The sequence below is a fragment of the Cyanistes caeruleus genome, chromosome 1, assembly GCF_971803275.1.
Source record: "Cyanistes caeruleus chromosome 1, bCyaCae1.hap1.1, whole genome shotgun sequence".
NCBI lineage: Eukaryota > Metazoa > Chordata > Aves > Passeriformes > Paridae > Cyanistes > Cyanistes caeruleus.
In genome coordinates this window covers 22,588,548-22,610,283 of record NC_141701.1, presented here as the reverse complement: position 1 = coordinate 22,610,283, position 21,736 = coordinate 22,588,548, and the positions used below count along the sequence as shown (strand labels likewise).

Genomic DNA, 21,736 nt, shown 5'->3' with positions numbered 1-21,736 from the left:
TTCTTTAGAAGACAACCTGCTAGTGGGAAGAGGATCGGGAAAATGGACTACATGGTCAGAAAAGGACTAAAAAAATTTGGCCTGTCCACTTAATAGGAGTGTGAAAATAAATGTTGAGATCTAGGGAAAATCATTATTCATATATTCATATTTAGAAGTTACTGTTGCAAAATAAAGAGAAACCTAATTTAATGGGGGAAAAAAAAAACCAGTTTAAATTTTCTGTCAAATGGCAATGAGAGCCATTGAGTTTTCCTAATCAGCATTTTAAAAGCTGATAGTTCAAATTCAGTAAGGGCTGTTATGATTACAAGTCAACAGAAGTCTGCTTGTATGCCTCTGTACATCCACATGCAAATCATCTACTTTGGCACCCAGAACCCTCAGCAGACAAAAGATATGAAATCTGAACAACCTCATTATTATGGCTAAACTGAATTTCCACTTCACCTTCACTTTTCTTTACTTCACCTTTACCTTTCCACTACAACTTCAGAGGTTTTCCTAGAGCCTGTCCTAGCACTGTCACCATCCACAGCTTGGAACCCAGGTTGGAGAGGCAGCAGTCATCTCAACTTGCCTACCACCTCTTGCCAAACTGGTTTCTTTCTATGGGATTCTCCAGCTGATGATGTTTAAATAGAAGGGAATCACTGAAGAACCTTCTAGCTTTAATAAACTGAACAGAAGCTTTCATATTCCACTTCCTATTTAATCCTTTATAGAAAAAGCAAAAAAGTAGCTTTATATGAGACATGTACAACTTCTAAAATACTAACTAGCAAAAATACTTCTTCTGGACAATTTACACAACAATGTCTCCTCTGCTTTAAAAACTTTAATTAGAAGACCTAAAAATACAATGAAGTATAAAAGATACCGATTATAATGAAAAAATTAACCTTCTACCAAGTATGTATCCTAATTATTAAAACAGAAAGGATTTTATAATTGACATCCTACAATGCTTTACCACAGTTGTAAGGGCAACACCTCCCATTACTTTCGTGATTTAAATAGTGTCTACTCAGATTATTTCATCTTAATTGCAAAAGAAAAACTAAACTGGCTGAAGTTGTTTTGGGGTCCAATATTGTAAAAACCCTTATGTCTTTATGCATTTATGGAACAGGTCCTCAGGAAGCTGATTCAGAAAGATGCCCTTCTTGATCTGCTGCTTGTCAACTCTCATGAGTGACATGGTGACTGGCGCCGTCTTGGCCACAGCGACCACAAAATGTTTGAGTTTAAAATCTTTGTTGACAGGAGGAAAAGTGCAGGAAAACCTCAGCTCTGGACATGAGGAGAGCAGACTTCAGGCTGCTCAGGGAACTAGTCAGAAAAGTCCTCTTGGAAATGTTTCTGTAGTGCTGGTCACTTTTTAAACATCACCTCCTAAGGGCACAGGGGCAGCAATTCTCCAGTGTCAGAAGCCAGGCAGACAAGGCAGAAGGCTGGCTTGGCTGAACAGGGGTCTTCTCTTGGGTCTAAGGCAAGAAAAGGAAGGTGTGTGACCAGTGGAAGCAAGGTCAAGTGACCTATAAGAATACAGATGCAGCTTGCCACTCTAGGAAAAACATTCATGCAGATAAAGATCAGCTGGAGTTGAAGCTGGCCAGAAATGTGGAGGACAATAAAAATATTTTTTTCAGATACATGATAGCAAAAGGCAGCATAGAAATAACATCAGCCTGTTACAGGATGAGGATGGGCACCTCACAAACAGGGACATGGACAAGGCAGAGGTGTTTAATGCATTCTTTGCCTCTGTCTTCAGATGATGGACCAAGGGGGTCTCAGTGCCCTGAGCTGGAAGACTGTGGCTGTGAGAATGATCAAATCCCAGCTGACTCTGAACTTGTGATGCTCCAGATGGATCCCTATAAATCTATAGGGCCTGGTGGGATTCATCCAAGAACCCTCAAAGTACTAGCTGATATAATTGCAAAAGCTCTCTCAATTGCTTTTGAGCAGTCTTGGGAATCTGGAGAGCTGACGGGAAGCTGGTGAACACTGTCCTGATTTTCAAGAAGGGCAAGAAGGAGAACCCTGAAAAATACAGACCTGTCAGTCTCACTTTAGTTCTGGTAAAATCATGGAGAAGATTATTCTGGGAGGTATTGAAAAACACCTGGAGGACAACACAGTCTTCAGTTTCAGCCAGCACAGCTTCATGAGGTGAAAGCTCTGCTTGTCAAACCTGTCCTGTAACAGGGTAACCCACCTAGCTGAAAAACCCACCCTTAGGAAAGCCAGGTAATGTAATCTTTTTGGACTTCAGCAAAGCTTTTGATACTGATTCTTATAACATCCTTCCTTACTCCCAGGTTCAGTGGGACCACAAGTAACTCACAGCTGGTATTTCTCTCTGGCACATTAAAAGGAGGAGGAGTTATGAACATTTCTTCTATTCCTGTATGACAATCACAGGACAGAACGGGTTGAGAGCTCCCAACAACTCACAGCTCCTAGCAACTACAGCAGGGCACTGCTAGATTACAGGTAATGAAAGAGAAGGTTTATTAAATGCAACAAAATTAGCATTTTGAACTTCATCAAAACCAGACTGCAATGTAAGTACTTGCTAAATATAAACAACTCTGAATAAAGAGAAACCATAACATACCTGTATATTCAAAGAGACACTGATAAGAAAATTTGAAGCAGCAGCAAGTAAAACTCCCAAGAGTTGAGTCTGCAAATCACAAAACAAGGAAATATAAAAATATTTATTAGTTTAAGAACAATATGATGGTGGTTTTCTGATAGCACATATAAGCCAATCAAAACCAAATTATTGTACTTTTCAGTCACTGAGCTCATGCTGCAGTGAGTAAAGTGATTAGAAATTGAGTAGGGCTTAAGTAGTAAACAAGTGGGAATGGAAAGTGAGAAAGAAATGAGAAATGGAAAGAGTGAGAGTGGTTTTGCTTCCTTCAGTAGAACACCTTCTTAAATCTTATGAAAGACAAAACTAGGCAGGTTTCAGTTGAAAACCACAGACAGGGTTTTTTCCCCCAATAAGGACCTGATTTTTACATTATCCAGAAGGAAAATAATCAGCAATCAAACCCTTCCTATTGGAATACAATTATCTTACGTGTTAACATATCCACAATTTGACAGGGCAGCTAGGAACATAGGTCTCCTGACAGTTTCATGTATTGTGTTATTTCATTAAATAATTTCCTAATCAGACTGTCTAATGTTTAGTAAGATTTGCAAGCTTTCTACAAAGCAAATAAATTAAAAACATTCAAGCAGGATTCATTATTTTGGAAATAAGTAATTTAAAGATGCCATTTTAGCAAGGTCAAACAACAGGCACTTGATAGAGCTCCCTGTCCACTTTCAAAATGTTCTAACACATTGCAAGCCATCCTAAGTGTATTAAGAACCCATGCAAAGTCACTTCTACCATGCTTGAGGAGCCTCATTAGCTTGTAGAGAAGACAAACATACCAACAGCTTTTATAAACCAGGTCATGGTAATACAACCCAGCATAACAACTGTTTCCAGGCTGTAAAGGAGCATCCAACTCTGTGCTTACAGAGTTGCCTGTGCCTCAGGTTTCATGATACTTACCCAAGGAGGTCCTGCACAACTCTGAACTGCAGTGCCTACCAGCTACAAAGAGTGCTACCCCAAAACATTCATGAAGAGCAACATGTTGTCCCAAAAGCAGTTGGAGCGGGGATTGTTGTTGTGGCTAGATAGTTCCCAGACTAACAAGGCATCCCCAAAAGTGTGAAGAAACAACAGCCTTATTACAAATTCAATATAATATTTGAGTCAAACAGCAGGCTCCAACTGTTTCCAGCGCCTGTGTTTCTGTAGTGGCTTGGAGTCAGCAGGAGAAGCAGACAACAGAACTGCTCTGAGAGAAGTGCTTGGCTGCCTGCCAGGTGTCACCAAGACATGACTGATGGGTCCAAGGGGATTCAGAGACAAGAATGCAGGAAGCGAGAGGGCTCCCTCTGCTAACTATTATAGCATCAGTGCCACAGCCTGTGTACAAGAAGCATTCAGTGAAAAACATTACACAAGATTTTAGCCCATACTCTGGTGCATGGCCACTGGAGGTCATTCCCCTCTTGCATCCTCTCCCCAGCATCCCAGTGGGTGTTCCAGGAGCATGTCCTGGGCTCTCAGACACACGCTGTGTTTTTCATGTTCTGGGAGCTCACCTCGCTGGAGCCAGTGGGAAGTGTGTGACGCGACATCGCAGCACAGCGCAGCACAGACGTCCCTGCTGGGATCAGCACTCTCTGGTACAGGGACACAGCAGCCTCCTCACACTCTGGGGAAATGCTGCCACATGGACACCACCCAGGCCTCACAGAAGCAGAGGCGATGGGGTTTCCTTCCTTATGCCGTAATGCTGTAGCATCAAATCCTGAACAATGATCTTGCCCAAAGTTTGGCCACTTCATCCTGCACACACAACAGCTTCAAAAGGCAGCAACTAAATAAAAACTGTTTTCTTGCTCCCAAGGACTTGTACTTTTTAAATGACAACATGCTCCCTTGTGAGGAGGTGGAGAAGTGGCCTTGTCAGCCTTGTCACGAAATGTTTAAGAAAAAGGAGACAGAAGGGAATAGAAAACAGAAACTGCCCCCTCATTTGCCCCATCATTTTATGGCACTTACATTAGTAATCATAACGAATCCCCACTACTCCCAGCGGAGAACTCAGTCACACTGTGGCTTTTTTGTTCCAGAGGCTGATCCTACCATAATGGCTGCATTTCTGGATGCAACCCCCTGCAGCTCCTTCCTCCCAGTTCTCATTTGGGGGTCACAAACCTTGCACAGGAGTCAGTAGACAACCAGCACACCAGGGAGGAAACACCACTGATCTTAAGCCAGACCACAAGAGGGTCTCCATCCAGCTCTTGAATGCAGATGGTGAGCAGAGGATGAGGTCATGTGTTCCACTGGTCATCTAAAATAATGTGCTAAATCAGATCCATGTAAGGGTACTGATGATGACCTGAGTGCATGCCCCTAGAGGCTGTGAATCAAATCTCCAGTAGTGGGGTTTCCAGTGTCCTCCATCATGGGTGTCCTCCCCAGAAGAGCAACTGCTTTGCAGCACAAAGTGGCGGTACGTGTTGCTTCACCAGTGAGCTTGGCTCAGATATCACTGTGGGACACATAAGATTTCTATCATGACAACCAGCCTGTGTCTGAACAGAAACAATCTTACAAAGGTCAGTTCTCTTCTTGGAGAATCACAGAATAGTTTGGGTTGGAAGGGACCTTAAATATCAATACCAACTTCTCTGCCATGGGCAAGGACACCTACTACTACATCATGTTGGACAAAGCCCCATCCAACCTTGAACATTTCCAGGAATGGGGCATCCACAATTTCTCTGTGCAAACCCTTCCAGTGCCTCACCACCCTCACTGTGAAAAGCTTCTTCCTTGTATCTAGTCTAAATCTACCATCTTTTAGCTTAAAATTATTATGCTGTGACACTCCTCTGTGCATAACTTAAGCACTGGTCTGCACCCAAGTAAAAGCAGTGCATGTGTACAATCAAGTCAGATGTGTAGCAGCAGACTGGGCTCAATCCTCACCCTCATGGCTCAGGTCATTTTATTGCAATGACCACATGTTTCACCTGAGTGTTGCTGTTGGCATATATACTGCACTGCCTGCTCCAGGCTGACAGGTGTTAATGAGCTCTGCTTAGCGTGGTGATAGCACCATGCTTCCAAACCCAGCACTGGACAGACCCCTAAAGATTAAGAGCAGAGCACAATGCCCTAAGGAGGTCAAATATCACATGGATCCATTCAGGGGGATGAGATGAAAGTACAGTAACACCATGCAGCTACAGCATGGCAAAACTGTCTCATGAGGGTTCATACTCACACATGCTTATATTAAACAAAAAAATGGGGACAAATGCAGTAAAGAGGAAAATTACATTGCGAACATCTTAAATCAGAGTGACTCTTAAATCAGAAATTTCTAATGAAACAGGGTTTTCACACACAGCAGCACTCAGAGGAGAAAAAACATCATGGCATATCTCAGGCTAGGAAAACCATACATGAATGAAAGATGACCTGCAACTGAAGACAGATCACAAAATGGTTGCTGTACTGCCCTGAAGGCCACCAGAGCCCTTCTGTTCCCACCTTATCATCTGAAAGGCTTCATTATTTGTGCAGTGTCTGCCATTTAATATCCTTCAGAGGCTAAAGGACTGGTGGAACAGCCAGTTTAGTAAGTAATAAACATGATATTCTCTGAGTTTCCAGTTGTGATATCCAGTTGTGATGTCATCCACAGCACTGCAGAGCTTCCCACACATAAGTGTCAAGACAAACCTCAGTTGGGGAATTCAGTTGCAGACACAACTTCAGAGCCATGGTACTACTTCAGTCAAAGAAGGACTTATACAGGAAAGAGTTTTAAATATTCAAAACTGTTGGCATAAAATGCAAGTTTCTTCATCACCGAAACATCTGTCTGAGCATACAGGCCACTTTGTCAGACCCCAGATTTCAAACTGTTGACACATTCTTCCAGTGCTTCCAAATGTATGAGGCTTGTCACAGAAACATCTTGCCCTTAAGTTTTCCAGAAAATAAAAAATACAGAAATTTAATTTACTTCATTTTAATGTGTTTTGGAACAAACCATGAAAGTCACGTACCCACTTTGAAGTCCTTCCTAGATAACTCCTGAGCACACAGACCGTAGACTGAGATTGTGGATCTGCCAACAGTTTACTTGCTGGCAAAACAGGCTTGAGGAAAGCTTTCCTCTGGCCTGCTGCTCCCTCACTGCCTTGCTTAAGTGCCTGAAATAATCTATCCAAAACATACCCCATTACCATTACGTTCTTTATCAGCCACCTGCCAATGTTTAACACTGAAGGCAGGTCAAAATTCACAGTCCACAGCAAGGGTTTTAAACTGGTGACCCTGTGCAGTTTGTCAGGGGTGACACTGACCTGCACAGGCAGTGCCAGGGTAAATGAGCTCAAGAAATGGCAAATTGGTCTCAAGCAAGGCACCCTCAACACTTGCCTGGCATCCCCATCCCAGCCACATGAGGGTCCTGCACAAGCTGAGGCATGGGGGAGAGAAGTTTGAACCATGAGTCAGGAGAAATCCATTTGTCACATGGAGTAGCAGCACACTGCTATTCAAAATAAGTGAGTGGCAGTGTGGCACGTGGCTGGGTATGGTCCTGCTCCCAGCACTCAGGTAGGACCTGATGCTCAATTACCAGAGCACCTTTTCACATCATTCTGACAGTATTTTGAAATTATATTTCACATGCAAAGTCTCTATTTATTGTCAAAGTAAAATAAGGGGTTTATGGCAAATGAAAGCCAGGCTGAAATCTGTATCTTTGGCAATAATTCTAGTAAGTTTATCACTTGCAGACTAAAATCTGCATTGGAGACTCAGTTATATTGTGAAATGCAATTTATCCATATTACATGTGTGTTTTCCTAAAGCACACTAAACTGCAGTTGCCAGATCTGTGAAATAAAAACTTAGAAAAAGGAACTTAATTTGCATTGACTAAAAGGTATACGCTATTATTTATGGAAACTTGCTATGCCTATAAATTGAACTGATGAGCAGAAAAAACCCAAAACACTTTAAATGTCTCTTGTCAGTTCACTCATCAAGGCTAGTTAAACTGTTGTTCCTATTTTTTCTTGATTTCTCTATGTATTTGTGATCTAAAGGTGTTCCCAACAAATTTAATGGCTTGTACTGTTTCAAAAGCTATGCACCATTTCCAATAATTGGAATTTTGTCAGACCTCAATGGATCTTATTTAAAAAAAGAGGAAGGGATGGAACATGTTCTAAACTTCCAATTATGAGTTAACTCTGAAGCAAGAGGAATTCAGAGTCCTTAACAAAAACCATATTTTTCAAAGAGCTACCATGTGGAATTGGGAGAGGCTTATCATTTAGCTATTATTATTCACAGAGCTCTGGCTGTACTCAGTACTTTACAGATGTATAAATAAAACAAGGTCCTTGTTCCAGTGGTTTTCATAGTGCAATTCATATAGTCAGATATGAGTTAAGGTCCATATGAAGTACTGAAGGACAGCTGAAATAAGAGTAAGAGGGCAATTACCATTGTGGGAACATGGAATGAAAATACATTTGATTTGTTCATTGTGACATGAAAGAAAAAGGACATTGTTCAATATATGAGAAGGAGAGAATTAAAATGTTTGGCATCATTGTTGTTAGGATTAGAGAGAGTAGACTTGGTAACTACATTGCCTCACAAATTTAAAATATATCTTTTTCCAGAAAAGTGACAAACTTTAAAGGCTGGAATAAGAGCCTGGTAAGTTATGAAAAGGTGGGGGAACTTGAGAGGATACAGCAGCTACAGAAGTGGGACTCTTATTTACCTCTGTGTTTTCATCACTTTCATGAGATCCTATTTATATTCATCACTCTGATTATTTTTGTTAATATACATAGCAGGTAACAAACCAAGCTGGAGAATATGAACTGTGAAAGTAACTAAAGTAATTTTTTATGTGCTTACTAAGGTTATATACAAACATATCCACCCACTGTATTGTTAGCAAGCCTAGAATCATAGTTATTTAAGTTGAAAAAGACCTCTAGGATAATTCAGTCCAATTAATCCAGTAATCCAGTACTGCCAAGTCCACCACTTCAACCCTGAGCACCACACCTACACGTCTTTTAAACACCTTCAGGGATGATGATTCAACCTCCTTCCTGGGCACACTGTTCCAGTGTTTGAGAACCTTGTCTGGGAAGAAACTTTTCCTACTGTGCTATTTAAACCTTCCCAACCTGAGGCCATTTTTTCTTGTTCTATCACTTGTTACTCAGGAGACAAGAATTACCCGCCTCACTACAACTGACCTTCAGGCAGTTTTAAGAGACCATTATGAGTAGCAATTTTTTTTCCTTTTTGAGGAGTTAAAACCAAACCTCTCAACTTCTACATTTCAATTTCTTATTCTCAGGAATGAAATCTTAAAATTAGAAATAAATGGGAGAATAGAGAAGGGGCAGAATGGATTTTTACACTGTTTCCATGAACAGCCTGTGATACTTTGGGACACTTTAGTTCTTGGGATATTTTGCTGCATAATCAAAGACAATTTCATGTTTTTAATAATGCCTGCTAGATTGCAAATAAAAACCTCTCCCATGACTGTATAAAAAACTCAATCATAGCTGAAAACATCTTAATAAAAGATTTTCTCAAGTACTATCACATATCATCTCCATGGCAACTACAGAAATTACATACCAGGAAGAGCAAGAATAGTATTATAAACTTTTGCCAGTTTCCAGGTTCCACAGGAGAAACAGTGAGGCAAGCTAGCACCGTCTGAGCAGCTTCTCCCACAAAATGGCCAGCTGGCTTGGGGATACGTTTCTATTGCTGCCCAGGAGCAGGCTTTCTGAATATTCCTGTGTGATTTAGGTTAATTCCTGGTATACAGGGTAAGGTCCAAGCCAGACCACTCCAAGCCCAGGAATATTAATCCCCAGAAGCTACAGTCTGGCTGACACTGAGAGGCTTTGCTGTTCCTATCTCTGCTTAATGTGGCTCCCTGGACCCCTAAACTGAGAGCCAAGGAGGTGACACAAGGCTTATGGGAAGCTGGAGCTGAGCTCAAAAGGGAGATATCTGAACAACTGAGTAAATAGTGCAGTGTTACATCAGGCAGGGCAAGGCACAAGAAGTACTCTTGGAGAGATGTCTCACTCCACATGTACACACAACCTCTGCATGTACACACAAATGTGCCTCCAAGCCAAGCACAGAGAGCTTGTTCCCTCTTGTTATTGTAGTACAAGTCCTGCTGAAGTATAAATGAGCTATTTCTGACTACACCTCAATCAGAAACAGAGAACCCTGACAGAAATGTAACCAGCTTAATACATTATTTAGCAAATCCTCAAAAGAATTTTTACGTAAAAATCTCCCTTTACCAGCTGAGAGGAATGGCATGCCTCTTCCAGCATGCACCTCTCCAGCATCACTTGCAAACAAAGGCAGGCTTGTCTCCCATTCTAACTCAAATAATCTTCTGTTAGCTGTAACTAACCCTTCCTTTGATCTTCACTGAAAATGCTTCTCCATGTCACAACCTGAGCGAACGTGCTCAGTTGTTGAAACACGGAGTCACCCATGTCAGACAGGGGTAAACACAGGCAGGAAATCACTATGCTTCCAAGCCAGTGGCATGCCAGAAATATTCTAACAGGAGTTACAACAGGGCAGGGAAAAAAGAAAATACTTGGCTGCATTAAGAATTAAGTTAGGCCCATCTGTTTTTAAAATAATTATTTGATTTGATGGCAGGGGAAGGAGCAGCCCAAAGGCCCTTCCAGTCTGCTGTTCCTGCAGAGAAGGGGTCCTCTGCAGTAGTTCCTTGCTTTCCTTCCTGCACCTCTCACACTTGGCTCTCCTAGTTTCATTTCTAGAGAGAGTGTTAATCATTTACAGATAGCTCCTAACAAAACAAAACAAAACAAAATAAATAGTGGACTCCAGAAGACTCCAGAAGTCAGATCCTTCTGCTTAACAGCATTATTAATTTAAATATAAACAACTGCTAAATTGTCAGTGGTGATTTAAAACAAGAGGTCCTGCACTCTCTGAAATATTCACACGTACGTAGATGGGTGCATACACACAAACACATATCTGGATGATTTTAATTTGCAGATACTTATGTTCAAAACTATAAGATGCAATTCTCGGAATAAAAAAAAATAAAGTCTAAAGAAATGGCCTCACATTCAAGTTTCTTGCAAGGGCCTGAGATATAGATAGCAGGCTTGTGTTTGCTCAGCTGTCTCCCTGTGACACACTTCAGTTGTACACTTCGACATTTTCCTACAAACTGTAGTTTACTGGTTTAAAGCATAAAAGTATCATTAGCATTTTGTAATTCACAGTGAATGCTGATATAAAGAGGAGGTGTTTAGTTCACAAAAATCCAAAGCATCTATTTCACAGCTGCCTTCTGCAAGAGAAAACTAAGATCAGTGTAGCTGAATGATCCCTTGTATGTACCTTTAACACCTTTTTTATATGCTCTGTTGTATTTACAGAGATAGTAAGGTGGTGATATTTCTCCCCCTAGTTTTGAGTATTGTTGGTCTTTCAGCAACTGTATCTAACGTAGATTCTCCAATAAAGAACTTGCTGTCTTTTTTTTCTGCTATTTTAGCATTAGTATAGAATATAATGCTTATAGAGTTTCTTCCTGACAGGGATGACATGACTGTGGCAATGGGGTCAGGAAGATAAATCCCTTTTCAGGAATTAAAGAGATGAAGGAGAACTGAGTATCCTCTTCATGAGTCAGATGCTATTATCTCTCACATGCATGCTTGTTAAACCATGCATTGCTCTTCAGTTTGTCCTGGCAGTCTCTGATGTGTGGTTATCACAGCAGCCAGCAGCTCAGCCTCACACAGCTGGAGCCACTCTTCCAGCAAGATGGGGGAGAAAATTGGAAGGGTAAAAGCACAAAAACGCGTGGCTTGAGATAGAAACAGTTTAATAGATAAAGCAAACACTGCATGAGAAGCAAAGCAATACCAGGAATACATTCACTGCTTCCCATTGGTAAGTGTTCAGTTTCATCTCTACGAAAGCATGGCTCCATCATGGGTAATGGTTACATAGGAGCACCAATGCCAAATGTCCCCTTTTTCCCTTCTTCCCCCTGCTTTATATGCTGAGCATGACACCATGTGATATGGAATATTCCTTTGGTCTCTTGGGGTCAATTGTCCCAGCTGTGTCCCCGCCCGGCTTCTTGTGCACACACTGATGGGGCAGTATGAGAAGCAAAACACACCTCAGTGCTGTGCAAGCACTGTTCAGCAGTAACTAAACATCCTGACTGCTAGCGATACTTTTTTCATCACAAATCCAAAAGACAGATCACACAAATTACTATGAAGAACATTAACTCTGGCGAGAACCAGTACAATAGTCAAGAGATGGAGCAAGTCTTGATTAGGTGAAAGCTGCTATCATTCGTTTGACTGAAGCTTCTCCAGACACTACAAGCTTTGCTCTTGGTCATCTTGACATGATGACTGAGTCACTGCTACGTGAAAACATAGACACTGAACAAAAATGTTCATGGTGCTTTAGTCACAGCTCAGAGAAAGACTTCGTGAAAGAGAGAGAAACAGAGGAAAGAAAATTATATGAGAAGTCAATAAATACAAGAACCTTGTGATAATTACAAAGCAGAAAAAATATCCCTAAACTCACACCAATACCCCAAATAAAAATGGAAAAGAAACATTAAGAAATAGTAGGTTAGAGTCATAAAGCAAAGTAAATGTAGCCACCATCTATTTATTCCAAAACTGGAGCCCGACAAGTTAAACTAGGAGTTAAATTTTTTAATTGGTATTTAACTGTGTGGGTACAAGTCTGTTATGCACACAAACCCCATATTTTGGTTGTTTTTCACAGGAACATCTTTACAGTGGAGATATCCTTGGTTGTAGAAGAAAAGGGCTTCAACTACAATATGTATCAGCTGGCAAAATTACTTTGTTTCTAGTGTAGATTTCAGCTCCCATGAGGTTGATTTGATTCTAGGGAATTAAATGTCAGCAAGAGGGAGAGTTGTCCACAAAGGGATATGCTATGTTTCTACCTCAGCCACCATGAAGAAGTCCTGTCCAAGGAGCCAGCATTTGCTTTGTTCTGAGTCATTGTTTTCATGTGTGGAGGGACTTCCTACAAACTTTGTACTTCACCATAGATCTCTACACTACAGGGCTGCTTCTGCAAAATACAGCAGGATACAAAAGGAAATATAGCCAGAGAGTGGCTCTGTGCCTCGTCCAAGGCACAAACTCAAACTCTAACAATTCTGTGATTTCTTGCTATCATAGCTTCATAACCTCTCTTCATTTCCCCTTTATGGGCAAAAGAGTTCATATCACCAAACAAAGCTGAAGCTTCTGGCAAAGGTGATGTGAATCAGCCATGAACGTCATTGAGGAGAGTGGAGTTACACCAGTATCACCTCTGTTTAAGCAGCACACACGTGTTTAGTTTGATATCGACTATTTACTTATGAGCACACTGCAAATATCCATTTCTTAAGAGCTCTGCTCCAGGCCTGGTGTTGATTCACACACCAAATGGCTGCTCTTTGAAGCTGCTGGCCACATGCTTCAAAGTCCATATTAGTCAAAGCATGGAAAGCTGCTCACTTTAGTGAATGTCATTCTTCTGGGACAATCTGTGGTGACACTATAAACATAAGCATAACAGTTTATACATGTCACCAAAACTGCAAATGAAATAATCAGAGTCTTCAGTTACCAAGTTAGTCAAAGCTCCTCACCTCCCTTATGACTGAAGTGCACAGTCTGCTGTTTGTTCATCTTTCTAAAACCTTGCTTTTTGAGTTTGGTCAGATTTCTGCTTGAGTAATTTGTTTTCTTTTGATTCCTTCAAAGAGGACTTGAGCAGATATGTCTTGGAGACAAGAAAAGATAAGATTCAGACATCTTTTTTATCAGTGTCCAAAGTAGACTTCAAGACCATGGTAAAAGAAGGATCATACTTAAACTCCAAAGACCAATGAAGTCTTGGATCATAAAATCATAAGGGGCTGGTATTACAAGTGAGATTTTACATGAAAGACAACTTGTATTTTAAAAATTAAATCAATAAGTATTTTCCTATCAATTTATGCAAATTGTCTCATCAAGGAGTCAAATGAGTGCTAGGGCAAATGAAGCACCAGAAGCACAGATTCAAGGTGGGAGCAACACTACTCCTTTGTGTGACAGCAGTGTCCCAGACCCACACAGCAACCTCAGGAAATCTCAGGGACAGGTGTTGGTATGAGCAGCCAGACTTTCACCCTACATCACTTTGCAACTCACAGACCTGCTGTGAGACTCGAAAATCTACACAGTGGCCACAGCCAATTTAATTTAAAGTCATTACTTGTAGACTAGTCTAGAAGATGTGAACAGGAAGGGAGAGCACTACACTGAGCCAGGCACCTCCAGAACAGTGTAGGGATTCAGATTCATCCCATGTCTGGTCTTTCCCACTCAGTGCTGACTAAGGGAAGAGGAGGACTCATCCTGCTCTGCTGGCTCCATAGTTTAAGCCCTCTAGTCAGTGGCTAAGCTGGATATTAGATACAGCCTGCACTATGCACCCCATTTTTCTGTAACATACTATTTTGAAACAGTCTGAAATAAAACTGAATTCTGCACTAGGTAGGATATGTGTAATTAGTGACTCAAGTTTCTTTGCATCTGTCTTCTGCACCCCACTTTCTGACAAATGACAAGTATTGTAATGTTCCTTACTGCCTAGAAATTTCTTAATTAACATTCTTACACCTCTTAAAATAGATTAGTGTAATTACAGAGCCCCTGTTTAACTTGCAATCACCTCAACCATCAGTAAAAAAAAGAAAAACAAATGCAAATTTTCTTTAATGTCCTCAGAAAAAAAAAATTTAAAATTTATTTTACCATAGTATCTGCTGGGAAGGAAAGCATTGAAAACAGTCTGAGACTTGTGAAAAATAGCCCAATGAGAATGAGACAACAAACACTCAGACAACCTACAGCTGGTGCTTAGCATGGCCCCAGCTCTGCAAGAGCATTCATTTCCAATGTCCTGGATGAGGAGTCCAGGAAGAGCTACCAAGACTTCTTCAAAGTTAATTGTGAGGTATCAGCCTAAATAAAAGGATTTTGCTCACCAGCTTCTGTTGCCCATCAAGCAAGGAAACACTCCTGCAAGCAGCTCTGCCAGCAATGCTGAAGAGAAGAAAACGTCCAGAATAGATGGACTGTGAGCCCTCCCATCATCAGCATTTGCTTTGAGTCTGTGTGAGCCAAGCTCAGAATGTGGAGCTGGGTTGGTTTGCTGTTCTCTGCTGCCCAGCACCACGCTGGGCTTGGCAGGGAAACTGCCATGGGCACATGACTCCTTCCAGGCTTTGTAGGGGGAACCCAAGCACTACTATTGGCCACTACTATTGAACAAATTCTGTTCTGAATTTTCACTGAGAAGTGCCTGGTGGAAACCAGATAATCTGGTCACTCCTCAAGCAGACTCATAAAACTGCATACTGCCTCCAGTCTTTGAGCTACTTCCCCACTGTTCCAGACCTGTTCCCCCTGTCCAGCCTCCTCCATATTCAGAGATATAAACAGCTCCATGGTTTATTCCCACTCTGCTTGCAGTGGTTGATGGAAAAACCCTGTATTTCCCTATGGCATTTGAGAGCTGGGATGATACAGACACGCTTATTGTGCAAAGGAACAGACAAGGGATAATGCTTTCCTGTACTTATTTCCCTTACCTTTGAGTAATGAGTAAGTTCCCAAGCAGCAGCTGATCTCTCTTTAAGCTGGAGGCTGCAGTCTATAAGCTGTGTGCTCGTTTCACATCAGAGATGTGATCTTTACATCTGCAGGGACAGTTGATGTTCAGCATAGCAGAATGGATGTATGAGGTTGAAAAAAGATATGGGCACTATTTTCTAACCAGTATTCAATTTTGCCTTCTCGTGTCAGCTTTTTGGTCACACTAAAGCTAATCAGAACACAACCCTCAGCAGATCAGATCAGATCAGATCAGATCAGCTCTCTGTATGTCTCAGATCAGACACACAGCTCTGGCAGAGCCTGAGAGCTTGTGTGCAAACCGGCCCAGTTGACAGTCCTGCATTTATGAGCCAAAGCCACAAATCGTTTTCTAGCAGAAACTAGTTAAATGGGCACTAAACCATGGAAAGTTGCTGGATTCTTGACAGCAGAACAACAACACCAGAAAATCATGCAATGCTTCTTCTTTCTTCTAGCTACAACGGACAGAAAATGAAATACAGGAGATTCCATCTGAACATGAGGAAGAATTTTTTACTGTGAGGCTGACAGAGCACTGAAACAGGCTGCCCAGAGAGGTTGTAGGTCTCCTTCTCTGGAATGATTCAAAAGCTTTTTGGACAAATTCTGAGCAATGTGTTCTAGGGGTCCCTGCTTGAGCAGGGAGGTTGAACTAGATGATCTCCAGTGATTCCTTCCAACCATACCCATTCTGTGATCGTATGCTTCATTGTAACATTTCAGTTTTGAACTCCCCTATGAGAGATTCAAAAAGGTTGTATTTGAAAGGCTGAACAAAGTCTTCTTCCTAAGTTTTGATTTATTAGGGCTGAAAAGAATATATGTTTCCCTAATACCTGAGTAATGGCATGCATTTTCTCCCAAACACATTTTCCAATAAGATAAAGGAAACTGAAACTGCATGAACTCTGAAATCTGACAGGTAAAGGACAACAGGATGAAATAGAGTCAGGGTTTTGATACCCTTGTCTACTTTCAGTGAACAGTTTTAGAACAAAGAGCTGGAAGGATGGTGTTGAACAGGAAAAACTTCACTGCAGTCTTCACAGATGAGTACACCAGTGAAAGCTGGGTGAGGACATTTGTCTCTGCTTTCCCCATGGACTGGTTTACTGATTAACCTGAAAAAGCTGAAGTCTGCAGTGCATCAGGGAGTAGACTGGAGACAGAGGTATCCTACAGAGACTGAGAAAATAGCATTAAAAACTCCAAGAGAGTTTGCCTTCACCTTTAACAGCCTTTCTCTTCCTTCTTGCAGAGGAAAGATGTCCTGATTGAAATCCACCTGTGCTGTGGCCATGCTGCTCTCTGACTCCCAGCCACACTTCCTATGGACACCTTGACTTGCTGTGGAGCTTTTCCTAATTGAAAGTCAATGCTCTCACCTTGCTCACCTGAGGCTCAGCGACAGTAGACATCGAGCCCCAAGTAAAGCAGGAAAAGTTGGAGCACTGAAGATGTTCTTCTTGAACAGAATGAGCTAAAAACCTTGATTGTGACATTCCACACAAAATCTAGATTTCATCTATATAATAGAAGGCAGAGCAGAAAGATCTCTACAAGAATCTGCTTAATCTGTGGGATTTCTGATCACACCTGATAGCAGCCACCACTGCTGATGAGACCACACAAAGGATCAGGCACATACCACCTGACAGGCTGTGACAGACTGTGAGGGGACAAGAGGCCACAGATCCATCTGAAGAAACTGTCAGCACTGTCAACCCCTAAATACAGAGCAGAAATTATTTATTCCCACAACCCACAAAATAAGACAATCTTTGAGGCGGCTGTCTGGGCAGCCAGTAATAACTCAGAGCCTATGACGTGACAGGTAAAGAGGGAAAAAGAAGCAGAAGTGAAATAAATTCCTATCTCTGGCTCAGCTTCTTACACTTGAACAACTACACACACGGTCTACACACGACAGAAATGTGAAATGCTGAGTTACAAAAGAGTTGTTATGAGGCTCTGAGTAACATGGTCTACTGGAAATTGTTCCTGCCCATGGCAGGGGATTTGGAACTAGCTGGCCTGTAAGGTCCCTTCCAACCAAGCTGTTCTATGATTCTATTACATCTGAGCTCTCAGTGACTGTTTTCACACAGCTGTTTTCTCCTACTCTGATGCAAAGTCAAACCAAGATCAATACTGTAGATAATAATCTCAACTAATCCTGCAAATTGGTGTTGTCCATAAACAACAATACCATAAATAAGTAAAAACCTATGAGAAGTCCTGAGGGAAATAAAAATGTATTACACTGAGGCAATTACATACACTTTCTATTAAGCAGACAAAGCCCACATGTTGTGGCTTCCTACACTCATGACTCCAGCAGACACAAAAATATTACAACATTAGTTTGCAGGAAATACTTCAGGTAACTAAGTACATATTTCATCAGGTTTTACTGCACCATTAAACACATTCATGTCCCATAACACACCATCACTGGTGGAGGGCTGTGGGAACATGGCTTGTGTGTTGCTGGTTTCAGAGATACAGCTCCTCCAGCAGTATCAACCAAGCTGTACCCATGCTGATGCCAAGGAGAAATCCTACCTTCACCTTTTTTTCCCCATGGCCACGTGTGCCCCCTTCTACCAATATGCCAACATCTAGCATCCAATCAGGAGAATAATTCCAATTAAATCAATGACAAAGAAAATAAATTCCAACACAAAGATTATATTACACAGCCATGTGGACACAGCCACTTCAAGTTTTTCCAGGGACCTGACTGTTTACAGACATCATTGAAGGCCTACTCTAGTGCCATGTATTTCTCTAAATAATGTATCAGATCTGCTGCTCCTGTGTGGATGTGTCTGATGCCCATGTGGCACTAGGCAACTGTGACTGGCAGCCCTGCCAAGCCCCTCATGTCTAGGAGCTCTTGAAAGGGGATCTCACTCTTTCACCTCCTGATGGGGTTGAAGGGGCTGAAAAATACTCCCTCAAAAGTAACTTACTTCAGCTGTCTTGGGATGTTCCCATGCAGACCAGAGCCAGTGCAGTTATGGTCTCTTGTAGAGGGAGAAAACAAAGAGCTCCTTTTCAAACCAAGAGGATGAAATGACCTCAGGAAAAGGAAAGGGAAAGAGCCCCTATGGGAAGACCTGAAAATGGGATGATCCACTGAATCACAGCCAGGATAGCCATGAATGGGAGGAGGAAATTGTTTCTGAGACTTCCAAAAATGTAAAATGTGAAAATGGGGGTGGACAGAAGAATTTAACTGTTGGAAAAATTAAGGTTGGCATCAACACATAACCCACCATTACCCATTACTGCTACAAAGATACAACTAAAGTAAATAAAAGAACAGAATATCAGTCTCACACACAGACACCCAAGTGGCTCTAAAATATTATTAAAGTCTAGCCAGAAAAATGACCATGTTTAAAAAATAGCAATACTCATGCAACAACCCCAAGGAGCACAGGAGCAGGACTGGGAGGTTTTCCAAGCAAACAAAAACCCCCCAACTTGATATGCAGGTGGGTGATATTCCCCACCTTGACATTCCATGCCAAGGGAATTCCCTGCTGCTGCCACCTTCTTGGCAGCTGTGCAAGCTCACAGCCTTGGGACCCTAATTCAGAAACCCACAGTAAAAACATTGGCTCCACATTCAATATCTCCAATAAGAGACCCCAGCCCTGGTCCTGGGAAGCACTGCCACCAGCCATCAGCCAGGAGTCCTGCTGCACCAGGGACCTGTGCACAGGAATTCTCACTTTTCCTTTGCTCTGAGAACATGGGGCTGAAAAATGCATGCTGCCAAATGGATATCCACCCAGCAGCAAATGCAGAATCCAGAGGGGAAAGTTTTTGGGATCTTCTTCAGGCTATCACCTGCTATTGGGCTGCTCCTAGGAAAAGGAGAGCAGCTAGTTGCAAGTCATTTTATGCACAATTTAGACCAATACTTTGCATCATGAAAAAGTGGTTTCCTTCTTATGCAGAGAAAATCAAAAATGTTGAGTATCCTTCCATGCCATCTAGTTTGTAAAACAAAAAGCAGAGAAAAGGTTTAATCAACCTCCAATTCATTTTTATTGTTAGCAGAGGCTTCAAATTGCTAGTTCTCAGGGGCTGCTTCAGTCTCCCTTTTGCAGTTGCCTAAATCCATTGTCAGCACTGACAGCGACAGAAATACAGATGACAAAAGCCAGCGATGCTCAGCACAGAACAGAACCGCTCTGTCCAGTTCCTACTCAGAAAGGACTGCTTGGGGAGGGGAGCCAGGGCGGTGCAGGCTGAGCAATGGGGTGAGGAGGGAGCAGAGCCAGCAGCGAACAGGTGCCGAATGGGGTTGTCAGAGGACACAGGAGAGAGGCTGAAGTTAGTACTCCCCTCTCCCCAAGCCCTCTTGCTCCTGTGCTGCACGATGGGCACTTACCTTGTGTGTGCTGTACCAGGGGCCAGACAGGGACCCACTCCCGGCACCCGGTGCCCCAAAGGATGCGTTCCATGTGCCTGGGATGATGTCCATGCCCCTGCCCTCAGGCCCCAGCCACTGGCCATGCCATGCACTGCCACACCAGTGGGGAGGGGTGGCTGTGAGGAGGAGAACAGGAGGTGGACGTGGCACTCTTCCTGGTGTGGGGAAGGCTCCTCACATGGGTCACTGCACACAGGTGTGTGCGGCCAGACTGCAATTGCTGGTGTGCACCAGGACACCCTCAGCTGGGGACTAGTTGGAGCATAGGAGAGGAAAGCGAGCTTGACAGAAGGTTTTTCCTCCTCCTTCGCAGGGCATTCAGGTGCCTTTTTTCTGTCTCTGACTTCCTCAATGCCCCACCCTGCTCTGAAGAGGCAGCCTGGGAATTTAACTCCTTCAAATCAGTGCCTAAATCTAATGGTTAAGCATTAATTCTTCACTGCTAGATTGCAAAACTTAGAAGTTTTCCCAAAGGCAGATGGTCACATAAATTCTCACTTATGTCCTGTATTTTTCTCTTCTAACTATTTCCTGAATTGTTTCTTTGCAGACAATTCAGGCCATGTGTTTGTTCCCAGTCAGTGGCTTTATTCATTCATTCTTTTAGTTTTGATTTGATCATTTATTTCTTCTGGGGAAAACAACTACTCAACAAGCTCATTAAAGGGAGAGTAGAGCTAGCAAGGTAGAAGCTTGGTAGAATTACACAGTGGACAGAAGCAGGCTTCTAGAGAAGCATAGAATGGAATATTAAGACACCACGTCTTCAGGCTTTGGACAATACAAATACAATACAATCCAGGGAGCTCATACTGCACCTTGGAGGAACTGACTTGTATTAGTTCATTTCATTGCTTAGCTAGGTTTGAAAACACCCAAAATCCTGACAATTATTGCAGCAGACAAGGGTCAATGGGCAGTTACTCTGATCCCTTCTACAAAGGTTTTCTCCTGCTCTGAAGAACTGGCATTGATTGCTTAGTCCCAGTAAGGCTGGTGGTCCTACCATCAGCAAGATGCACCAGGAGAGAGAACAAGTCAGCATGCAGGATAGCAGGCTGGGGACCGAGCTACCAGCAGGCAAGGAGATACGATCCCTAAGAGAAATGAGCAGCAGCAAAGCTGACTGCTAGTATGATTAATTTGGTCAAAAATAGAAGAAACACATAATTACAGGAAAGAAACTGTAGTTAAATTAACACTTTGCAGCTTGAACTCATAATGTCTTAGCAACAAGGATGTGATTTGAATCCAGACAGAAGGTGATACAGAAAAGGCAGAAGTGGCAAGGTAATGCTTCAGTTAGATGATGGTTTAACACCCCAAAATACAAAATCTTGCCCTATAAAAATAAATGTTTTTTTCATGTGTGTGGCCTAACTTGAAATACCAGTTTCTGTGATCACAGCTCCAGTGAGTCCTTTGTAAATATTGGAATTAGCTGCAGCCATGTCTATATAGGTACACTGGAACAAAACAGCTCCAGTATTTCATGGCTGTGTAAATTGCTGCAGATTATTTTTACAGTGTTGTGTAATTATTCTCTGCAGTCTAAACTTACATTATAGAAAAAAATTCTAGGCAATCTGGGTTATGGTTGCAAGAGAACGAGTGCAGTGAAACTGGAGTGTAAACTGCTGCAATGATATTTTCCCGTCTAAAGAGAGTTGAAACAATAGCCCAGAGGGAAGTGTGAAAGGACCCATTCTTCATTCTTCTAACTGGAGCGCTAAACTGGGAGTCTGCTGACAATTTAAGTGTCAACATCAGCTACTTCACGGCGGATCATTTGAGCAGAAACACCAGGCTAATGTTCTTATTTGTCATCCTCAATTTGCACTTGTTGTACAGCAGATCCTG

General features: G+C 42.1%; 1 protein-coding gene across 2 annotated transcripts in view; it reads right to left on the bottom strand.

The window, feature by feature from the left end:
• Window positions 1-20,244, bottom strand: part of NIPAL2 (NIPA like domain containing 2) — a 49,472-nt gene extending 29,228 nt beyond the window's left edge. Inside the window, exons 1-2 of one of the 2 annotated variants that reach the window (XM_023920730.2) lie at window positions 19,835-20,244; window positions 2,627-2,695 (exon numbers count right to left, since the gene is read on the bottom strand). In XM_023920730.2, the coding sequence (XP_023776498.2) occupies window positions 2,627-2,695; window positions 19,835-19,927 (162 nt within the window). In that variant the 5' untranslated portion in view covers window positions 19,928-20,244. The remainder of the gene's footprint in view (window positions 1-2,626; window positions 2,696-19,834) is intronic. The other variant, XM_023920731.2, reaches the window with a different exon arrangement.
• Between the last annotated feature and the right edge of the window lie 1,492 nt (window positions 20,245-21,736).